The sequence below is a fragment of the Nelumbo nucifera genome, chromosome 5 (genome assembly GCF_055504915.1).
Source record: "Nelumbo nucifera cultivar China Antique chromosome 5, China Antique-T2T, whole genome shotgun sequence".
NCBI lineage: Eukaryota > Viridiplantae > Streptophyta > Magnoliopsida > Proteales > Nelumbonaceae > Nelumbo > Nelumbo nucifera.
In genome coordinates this window covers 11,297,977-11,308,978 of record NC_142653.1, presented here as the reverse complement: position 1 = coordinate 11,308,978, position 11,002 = coordinate 11,297,977, and the positions used below count along the sequence as shown (strand labels likewise).

Here is an 11,002-nt window from a genome sequence, read left to right as displayed (position 1 = left end):
AAATTGGAAAAAAGCTATTTTGAGACATGACACAATGCACAATATATCAGTAATAACACAATGTGCCACATGAGACAACTGAAGTAGAAACTCCCCTTATTGGGGAAACTCCAGAGGCTCCCCAAGACCCCATGCCCATGATCCAATGTAAAAGGTGGTATAAACATTTGAACTTAAAATCTGACCAACCAAATGGTTTTTTGTGCTATTAACTCAAAAACTCTTATATTTCGTTTAAATCATGGGACCGGACCGGTTGACCTGGGAACTGGTTCTATTTTACCCTAAAACTGCTTTTTGGCCAAAAACCTTGATTTGGTCAACAACCCATTGACCTAGATGGTCAAACAATTGACCCAGACAACAGTTTTGGACATTTTTTATTTGTTATTTTATTATTTATTTTTTAAGTCAGAACCGTCCATTCATTCCAGATGGTTAGACCGTTCAACCTGGAAACCAGTCCCCAAAATGGTTCCATGCTCGGTCTGGTTTTTAAAAACTTTTGTTTATATGAAGTTAAAGGGGAATGCAACACTACAGTTCCAAACACCACCTGAATCTACAGTCTACTGTTATTTTTGCCTTGAAAAATAGCCTCGGGATCCATCAGTGGGGCAAGCCAAGGCCACAAGAAATATCTCCTATTGGAGGCTGCGAGATTCACTAGTGTCTAACAAATGAGAAGGCTGAAGCAGCTAGGCGGTTGGAGTTCGGTAACTGTAACAACAGAGGAAAAGCATTCAGTGGTCACACGAGGGAGAGAGAGCCGGGAGGAATGTGCAAAAAATGGAGAGATGGCTGTGACAATACAATTAGGTTAATAGAAAAGGCAGCTCAACCTCAACGTAGTTAACCAGCACGTGACCGGATAATGTGCAAAAAATGGTGGTGCTGGTGCAAAGCTTATGCAGCTCAACTGATGACCGGCTTGACCATTCATTCCTGTATATTATTAGACATAAAGAGAATAATATAGTGAGACAAATTCCTTATCGCTAAAAAAGCATCTCAACTGAAGGAATTTATTCCAACAGACTGACAAGTGACAAGAGAAAAGCACAAGTGTAAAGGCTACAAAAGACACATTAAATTAAACGCTTCTCCAATCGTGCATGATTCTTATTAATGACATCAGCACTAGGGCATTGCCGATCATAAAGTAGCTGGAAATGGTCACTCGGCATCCCTCGAAATCCAAATATGGAGACATGGGATCAAACTTCAAACCTGCGTAACTGCAGGCTTTTTGTTGTTAAGTCAGTGAATCTCATGCTGCACTACTGATACGTATCGGTAGTGCAGCATGTTTTGGCCTTTTGGGTCTAAGCCAATTCAGGGGGTGAATGGACCTTAAACCGACTTCTCTCAACCAGATTTGAAAAAAAAAAAAAAAAAAACAACTATCAATACACTCCAATACGCCATACTTTGAACCTTGCTATATATCTCGACTCCCCCTACTTTAACTGCCTTGATGAGTAAAACAGATGCAATCATATCACAGTAACACGAAAACATAATCTACATGATAATATCATAATACTACACTAAACTCGTTAATTTACAATGCACTGGTCTCTTTCTATATGTACAGCAGCTACCTATCCTCCAAAAAAAAAGCCACTGATTCATGGTCCAATCCTTTCACTCTACCAAGGGCCAGTTTGTGTCCTTCTCAAGCATCGCTTTTTATTTCCGTTTTGCTGATTCATTGTCTCGTCCTGCAAGAAATGAAGGATAAAAAAAGTCGGGCATTCCTCGTGAGAGAGTAAAGCAACTTTAAGATCATATATTGCCATACGAGAAACACTGAAAAGCCAAGTGGTTAGTGGTTCATTATCCACCTCTTGCGAGAACTTCACACTTCCTATCCCCAACAATCCTCTGATTGCCGGACCATTTCATCAATCTGGAGAACCCACCATTTGCTAGGTTCAATAAATATTCCACCGATTTTTTGCTAGGTGATCTTACCTGTGCAATTTTTTTTATCAACATTTTAACCGATACTCATGGGCTGAAACTGCAATTAGCCCACGAGGCCACAACATTGTAGACTGGTGAAATGGCGTATGTAACAACTGAACAAAACTGTCATAACATGAGAGCAATTTTGATTCCAAAGAACCAATAGAGGAAAATAAAAGAGCTGGATTGGAGATGGTACCATTGTGGAAGATTCATAATAAATCATTCTTGGAATGGGAAAAATAACATATAGATTTTCTCGGTCTCCAATCAATCTTAGTTGTGCAGAATCTTGCATAACTCTATTCACATTAGTTCAGGGTAACTCAACATAAAAGTAAACTTTGATATCATTATGATAAATGTAAGCTTAGCTTAATTATGCCGTCAGCAACAATATTCCTCTACATTGAATATGATTGACTAGATATAATCTGGATGGAACTGGGAAAGTGAACAACTGTGTAACTGATCTCTTTGGATACCAACTGATTTCCTTGCTTAGTAGAACAAGACAAACACTTCACTACATCCTTTTAATTGATCGACACTCTTCAATGCACATTTGCATAGGGATATTGTGGCTCAATTAACATGTTTACCAACTATGACAACCCGATTGGAAACTCAAATAGCATCATGATTGACCCATGAATCTTGCTCATTACCACAATGATATTAGATATATTTGTTTGTCCTTGTCCTATGGAGCTCCACTAAATTGCTTATAGTTTGGTTAGGGATTGGTCATGGTGCATAATTTGTATGTTCCCATCCCCCAGATTGAAAAAGAAAACCATGATTGAGGTGGCATTCTATTGTTTCCATTATAAAAGGCAAGGAAATAGGCCACTGCTACTAGCACAAGAGCATAACTGTTCATGGACCAGCCATATGGCCGTGGTCATGAAGGCTTCAGAAGAGTTTTATTTCAGAGAAACAACAAGACCAATTAACAGCAAAATGAAGACAAGTCTTTGACTGAAAAAATCATGTACCTGATATTTCTGCATTTCCATAATTTCTGCCTGCAAAACACCAAAAGTGGAATCAAGAAGGGTTTGACATGCCCTTTCTCATATTTTAGTTGAACAAAAAATTCAACTACATTAAATGACATACCTGTCTCTTCTGTAATTCTTGGTTCTCCTCTTTAAGTTTTGCTACTTCAGCTTCCAGTTCCATGGTATATGCCTAATAGAAGAAAAAGGGAAAATAACAGATATAAGCACATAATCCAAAATCATAGCTAGGATGGTTACAGCCTGCACAGGTAGATATTTTTCACTGTTCACGTGCATGTGTATTAAGAGTTTAAGATGTGGCAGTTTAATCTTAATGTCACATGATATTACTCTACTACAAAGTTGATTGTAGTCATAGGCACACATGTACATGGGGGTCTGAGTGACATGAAACTTACATTGTTTCATGTCTTGTCATCATACATAGTTTACATTATAATTCCAGTTCTTAAAATATGAACTTTATATTGAAGATGTAGCATTTTCCTGCTATATTTATATCAGAATAACTATGAAGTTTATAATTGTCAGGATTTCAGAAAGCACCTTTACGCTAAGCTCCTCTTCTTCTTAACATTTACTCATTCTTTTTTCTCTTAAGGCTTCTTGGGCACATATTCCTCCCTTTTCTCTTATTGTAAAGCTAGAATAATATTACTTCCTTCAAAATCTAATTAAAAAATATGGATGTCATAAAATTTCAGCATAAGCATTCTCTACTTGGAATAATGAAGCATGACACAAAAGATTAGGTAAAACATGCCTTCAAATATTAAGAGAAACCGGATAAACATGTTGCAGATCTAATATATCAAAGAAGACCATGGTTGTGCTAACCTGTTTATATTAAATAATAGAATAAAGTTTGTTCTCAAACTCCAGCAATGCAGCTAAACCATACGGACTTATCTTTTCACTAAAATATCAACATGAAAACTTTTATTAGTCTAAAATTACTTAATGCATGTTATATATGCTAGCTACTCTAACTGTTTTATCTGATATAACATCTTCGAAACCAGAAATTTTACCATAAATCTGTCAGCTAGAACAAATATGAGTTGTTGTTTTAAACTAATTGCAACCTTTGATAGGAAGGTACACTAATTGAGAAAGTGCATGCCACTTGTTTTGGATGAATCAACTAAAAAACAGGACATCATTAACAATTTTATATTTACCGGTTCTTTTGGTGTGAACAGGGATACGACCCATGCTCTACAAATACAAAATATCTACATGTCCATCACTTCAAATGACCGAAGTCCATGGATAAACACAAGGTTCAAAATATCAATATGACATGACCAAAACATACCCTTTTTTGGGCCGAGGGGCATGATACACCCACCAACCCATGTGGCTGATATGTAACTAAATCCAATTTTTGTGTTAAACTTGCATGCTTTTTAGTTGAATTAAAATAAAATACAAATTTATATGCTAATACTCAAAAAAGTTTAAGAAATAATATTTTCCATATTTTTTACTTCATTTGTGAGTATCCATATTATATATTAATTTGCAATAAGTTTACCAAACATATGTATGGTATATTATTTTTGGATGTATTGAGGGTGGGCCTTGACACAATGGTTGGGTTTGCTCCATTGCGACCTGACCTACCAGGCTTCAAATCTTGGAAACAGTTTCTCTGTATGTGCAGGGGGTAAGGCTGCGTACATCTGTCCCTCCCCAGACCCCACATTGGAAGGAGGCCTCGTGCATTGGGCTGCCCTTTTTATTATTTTCGGATGCATTATGCATGCTAGTTTAAGATAATGGCTTCATGTGTATGATGTATACAAATGCAAATTACAACTAGTTGATGACCTATTCATTCATTTATTTATTTATTTAGATTGGAAACGGTAATTTTATTAACACAATATTAAGATACAACTGTCAACCCCTAAAATAGGGTGTTGAGCCCCAAGTAATCTTTACTATAATACTATCCAGAACAAACATTCCCTCATGATCCCTTGTTTGGCTAAGGTATTAGCTAGACCATTAGCTGATCTTCTTGTCCACTTGAAGCAAGCACCAATCTCCCTTTATATTTAGAGTCTCCTTGTATCTCAACTTGGTGTAACCCCAATTGTTTGGCATGTCTTACACAGTGAAGCAAAGCCATCACCTCTGCTCCCAGCGAGTCTCTCACTCTTATTGGCCCCGAAAACATAGCAACAATTCTACCATCTCCATCTCTGAATACTCCCCTATACCTGAAGGGCCTGGATTACCTCTAGAGCTCCCATCAAATTTCAACTTTATTCTTTGTTGTGTTGGTGGGGACCACAGTTCCTGCACAATAGGTTTTATGGATGTTGTAGCTGCCACCACTCCCAATTCTTATACATGCCCTCGACTAAGAAGTCTGTAAACAAGTCAAATTTATTACTTCACATGAGCTGTGTTTATACCTTATCAAAGCCAGTTTAGCTGTACAGTTTGTGTTATTGATGTATTTGTAAGATTTATGTGGGCTTCCCTACAATATCCATGCATATCTTAATTGTTCTACTGTATTCCAGTGTTTCCTAAGCATATCTTGATATAAACACATCTCTTAAAATTGCCTATCCAAAATTCTTTGCAATATCAATCAACCTTGGATAAACAACCTTTCACCTTTGTTATTGCATTCATATTAATGATTAAAACTCAATGATCATCAATTAAGACATGCATACAGATGAAGCATAAACTGATTGTGAATCAATCAGAGAGAACAAAATAACTATAACCTCCATCCCCAAATTATAGCAATAAAAGAGTTAATACAAATGAATGATAAGAGAAGAATGAAGCATGGGAAGCCCACTAGTTTATGTTTTTTTGAGGTTTAAGAATCCTTTGATAATTTCCTTTTTCCCCAATCAATTTGATGGTTTTACATTTTTAGAACATTTTTCTTGAAAAAAATATCATGCATCCAAAAAAGCGTTCTCAACGATCCTATGGCTTTTTATGGAGCTCAGATTTCCTACTAACTTTCTCTACCCACTGTGAAATGCAGCCACACATCTCTCAATTCATAATAGAGATGTGTGGCTCCAATTCACAGCAGGTAGAGTGTGGGTAGGAAAAGTTAGTAGGAAATCTCGAGTGCTTATTATGAGAGCTACAAAGTAACCTGTGGACACTAAGACTACTATTAATACCAATGTAAAACATTTCTTTGGCAAGGACTTGCTCATGAGAATCATGGAAACTTACAATTTATACAACTTACAGTTATATTCATTATGAGACACCAAACTCCAAAAACAATAAAGAGGTTTTCCATATGCCATGTTCTCGTCTTTCTCTAGGTGCTCTTTCTAACAAGCTTAAAGAAAATACTTACTGGTGACCTCTGTAGTTGATGTTTCCACATTCCTTGAGAAGTTATCTTTGAACTGCATAGTATAGTCTCTTCGGGGCTGAATGACTGAATCATATTTTTCTAGGGTTAAATTAAAGGGGCATCTTAGAACAATCTAGATTGGTATATAAGTTATTAGCCCACTGAAGGCTAATATTGTTCCAAGTTTGTTAATTAGTGAATTTTCTTATAACAATCATATTTTTCTAAGGTTCATCTTTAAATCGGTTTACGCTTCAAGTTGGTTCATTGGTGTTTTTTCCTTGCTTCCAATTGTACTTCCATGTAGAGAAGAACAGAATGTGTATGTATAGGTTTATGAAAGTTTGCACATAAGAAAAATGCATGTGATTCAATGTATGTAAAAACAAGGCACCAGACAGATGTCAAAATACTCATGTATAAAGATAAAATGAAAGGAAAAAAGAGATTGACAAAGTCAGTTGCAGAAACAGAACATGAATAAACACAAACCGAAAAATTTCTGGCAACTCTTTCAGGAAGTTACCTGCTTTCGAGCCCGTGATCTTGCAGCTGACTCTCTATTCTTGATCATTCTTCGCTGCCTCCGCTCCACTACCTTCTCCACAGCCCCACTGCATCTTCTCCCTCTTAGACTATTAAAAGGATAAGGTACTGGTGACAAGGAAGATGTATCACCATTGCTCTTCCCAAGCCCATCAGAGGATAACTGGTTTGCTGGAGATCCCGTTGCAACTGTAACAGCCCCGGCCCCTAGACCAACCATGCCCATTCCTCCACTCTGTGGTCCACCGCCTTGACCAAAACCATTGTTCAACATTGGATCTGCAACTCCACCCCTCATTCCTGGGTTAGACAGCTGGTTGGTGTTTGCTAAATGCATTGCGGAGGCAAAAGCCACCGTAGATTGTTTTGCGAAGAGTTGGGGTAGCTGCTGCTGCTGTTGCGGCTGAGAAGATCTGGCTCCGTTTATATTTATGGCTAGATTAGGAGACTGAGTATGAACGGGATTGTTACTCTCTGCAATTCGGTTAAGCACAACTCCGTTGGTCTGTCCTGGCTGTGGAAACCCAAGAGCCAGACCAATATTGTCATTGGAACGCGTCTCAACATACATCCCGCTATTATTCGGTGTTCCTGTTTGAATATCTTCTCTCACCACTCCTGCTTTCACCAAGAACTCCTCCAGAGTCATCTCCCCTAAAGTTTGCTGCCTCGACTGCAAATTCGATCCCCCACTACCACTCCCATCTTTGCCGCTAGCACTTTCTTTAAATATGTCTCTCCATACTTCATCGACCGTCTTTTGACTGAGAGTCCGTGGCAAAGTTAAGGAACCCTGCCGCTGCAGATTCGTGCCAGGGACCCCTCCTTCAGTCCCTCCGAAGGTGGATGCCATGGCTTGAGCCTCTTCGGCAGTCCAAATATTCTTGAGAAATTCATCCATGTTCATGGAGCCAAAATCCTTTCCAAGGCCACCCATGGTGTTCTGAACCTCATCTAAGGTTAACGAGAAGATAGAAGGCTGCCGGGCCAACGGGAGGTTTCCCGGCGGCCTTCCACTGCCTGTGTTGCCTTCCAGTGGTTGTGCATCACCAACGTTCTTGAAGTTCATGTGAGATCCCATTTTCACTTATCCAGTACAGTTAACTAACAAATCTCACACATTCACCGAGCTAGACCAGATCGAGTGGAATCACTTGTACGCCTCTTCTTCGCTTGCTTTCTTGGACTTGAAATCCAAATTTCACCAAAGCAAAAACCTCGTAGATGATTCAGAAAGAAATTCCAATTTTCGACCAAAGATAAACTTCAAAAATTAAAAAAAAATCTAAAAATTAAACTCTTAATTGTTTACCTTATTTATCCAACTGTTCTAAAACCAGACCTTCACGACAGTATGACACTCCGCAGAAATTATTTCGAACATGAAACGATTAAATAAAAAATTCAAGAAAAACACAAAAAAAAAATCCTAACCTACCACTTTTCGACTATACAACTTCACTAACTAACTACTACGAAAAAAAAACAACACCAAAAATCATGGACGAATTGAAGAGAAAATCGCGAAGAGCTCCCAGGAAATGAATAGAACAGGGCGAATTAAACAATTACAATTACATAGCAATAAAAATAAAAGAAACAAGGAAAAATTTAACTCCTTCACGATTCAACAAAAACAAAATCGGAATAAAATTAAAATTTTATTTCTCACGACATTTAAATTGGGGGAAGAAAGTGGATAAAGACAGTGACAAAGAGAGCAACAGCAATTTCTTACCTGCTTTTTAATCCCTTTTTTTTTTTCTTTGGTGTGGGAGGATTATTTTCCTCTCTCCGCCTTTTGGCCTCTATTGACAAGTGTCACCTATCGGTCTTCCACGAGTCGGCATTTAAAGGGTGCGAACATCGATTAAAGCATAAATCTACAAAACATTATTACAGGGTTAGCAGAATTTAAAAACGTGGACCAATCGTATTGAATATGTAAGCATCTGATGTAACGTACAGCCAATTATCTACTTATCGTCCACTATATGGAGTATCTCGATCGTCCACGTATCCCTCGGACAACCATGGATGATCTCCCTAAAATGGCGACCGGATGTGCTGGTTACCTACTAAGTTGCCGGAACCGAGCACACAATCGGGAAACTGCTTCGGGCGTGCAATGACCAATTGACCACAACCAGCCGATCTGGAGTGGTAAAATACGCCGGGTGTGAATTAAGCATTTTTGGTGTTAGAATTTAAGAGCTGGTTGGATGATTGGATCTTGGTTCCAACATGTCGGTTGGCTTGCAACCAAGATTAAAATCTTTGAGACAAGAAGCTATACAACTCATCTAATCCTCTACAGTGATACCGTAGCACTGGGGCCAATGGCCACTGGGCTAATCAAGATCCAGGAACCAAACTTTGCATACGCTGAAATGCTCTGCTACGAGTAATAATCTTTTTGTTTACATCTCATATAAGGGCCGCATATATGGAGCTAAATCTCCCATGTAAGATTCGTTTAACTAATTCAAGGCAGCTGCGTAGGAATATCTCCAATATATATTATCTTTCATGGGAAATGTTCTGAATGCATGCATTTAGTACGAATTACCTAATAGAGTAATTACTCTTACATCTGCTTTCAAAATGATATGCTCCAAATGAGGGAAATCATCAACAAGAAACCCTTTAACAAAATGGAAACGGCAAAGGCCTTACCTTGGAGGCTTGACCGAGAAGAGAGAGGGATTGCTTTACTAACCAAGTGACAGCTTTGACAATCTTGAACACCAAGGATTGACGTAAGTATGCAACAAAATATGAGGTCGAGATCATCAATCAACAAGTTCATATTTTACCAAAAAAAGAAAAAAAAAATATCATCAAGCAAAAACAAAAAAGAAAGAAAGAAACAATGGTCAAACAAATATTTGGACTTTGATTTGTAAAGGAGATAAACGCGTTAATGCCCAAATTAGCTACATGGCCGACATCGCAGATAGAGGTGTAAAGTGAATTGTGCCACCCTTTCGGGTGAAAAATTTGGGGGTCAGCTTGGCACGACCTATGGCCCAAGCCCATGTGGGATCGTGCTGTGCCATAGGCTGAGCTGGCCTGTGGGTCGAGCCTGGGGCTGGGTCGGGCCGTGTATCAGGCCAAACCTATTTATTTAAAAGAAATTGACAAAAAAACTTAAAATTTTAATTTTATATAAATTTTGTGTATAAAATTGCTTATATATGCAGTAACTAAATAAATTAGTATAATAAAATTAAAAAATATTTATTTTATTAATATATTATATACTATATATTATTATAAAATTATAATATATATAAAATATATATAAATATATATATGGGTCGTGCTGGGCTGGGCTGGGCTGTGCCTGCAGGCCGCAGATGGCATGGCCCGCTTGGTCGTGCTGTGCCGTGCAGGCCCATGGACATAAAATCATAGGCCCAGCACGGCCCACATGGTCGTGCCGGGCCGGTCCAAGTTCGTGTTGGGCCACGGGCGACACGACCCGATTTACACCTCTAATCACAGATTCACATCCACTAAATGGTTTTGTACTGGTCTGGGGTAGGATAGTCGTCATCGTTGTTTTGTGCTTGGCTCATACTAAGTACATGTTTGATATAGCTTTCATTTGTTAAATAAACATTTGTACTTGATTTGTCTTTAAAATCGATAAAAGTATTTGATAAATCGTTTATGGACAATTAGGTGGCGCCATAACGCACCACATCAACGGAACAGTAAATTAACATTCAACCGTTGGAGGAAGCATTAAATTGGTGTTTACATAAATCAAAGCCCAATTTTATGAATATCAATGCATACGAATGAATAAAGAAAAATACTGGTTTAATGATGACAATGTGACATTTTGATAAATACCTATCACGAAACGCCTACAAAATAAAACACACGTTAAATTGATGGTAGGGTGCATTCAGGTTGTACTGAGTTAGAATCTATTCTCCACACAGTGTGCTTCACACCCACCTCATAGCATGTCTTAGCTATGCATTAGAAACATCTCCTCCACTTGTATCTATTATTTTGGGGAGATCTTCTCAATGCAGGATGATGGGATGTGGCTGTGAGGTCGGAGTGAGGCACACTCCGTGAGGAGCAGATCCTA

The 11,002-nt window shown here is 38.2% G+C and overlaps 1 protein-coding gene across 10 annotated transcripts; it reads right to left on the bottom strand.

Annotated features, from left to right (window-relative positions):
* Positions 1 to 1,430: 1,430 nt before the first annotated feature.
* On the bottom strand, positions 1,431 to 8,775 carry LOC104606250 (ABSCISIC ACID-INSENSITIVE 5-like protein 5). 10 transcript variants are annotated; one of them, XM_088888786.1, is made up of 6 exons: positions 8,633 to 8,775; positions 6,875 to 8,158; positions 3,094 to 3,165; positions 2,970 to 2,999; positions 1,848 to 1,977; positions 1,431 to 1,724 (listed from the first exon to the last, which is right to left on the bottom strand). In XM_088888786.1, the coding sequence occupies exons 2-6, from the start codon at positions 7,973 to 7,975 to the stop codon at positions 1,693 to 1,695; spliced, it is 1,365 nt and encodes a 454-aa protein (XP_088744912.1). In that variant the 5' UTR covers positions 7,976 to 8,158; positions 8,633 to 8,775; the 3' UTR covers positions 1,431 to 1,692. The 10 variants fall into 10 exon arrangements, with proteins under 10 accessions (XP_088744912.1, XP_088744914.1, XP_088744913.1 ...); XM_088888788.1 differs by having other exon boundaries at positions 6,875 to 8,080; positions 8,633 to 8,769; XM_088888787.1 differs by lacking the exon at positions 8,633 to 8,775 and adding an exon at positions 8,207 to 8,626 and having other exon boundaries at positions 6,875 to 8,080.
* Between the last annotated feature and the right edge of the window lie 2,227 nt (positions 8,776 to 11,002).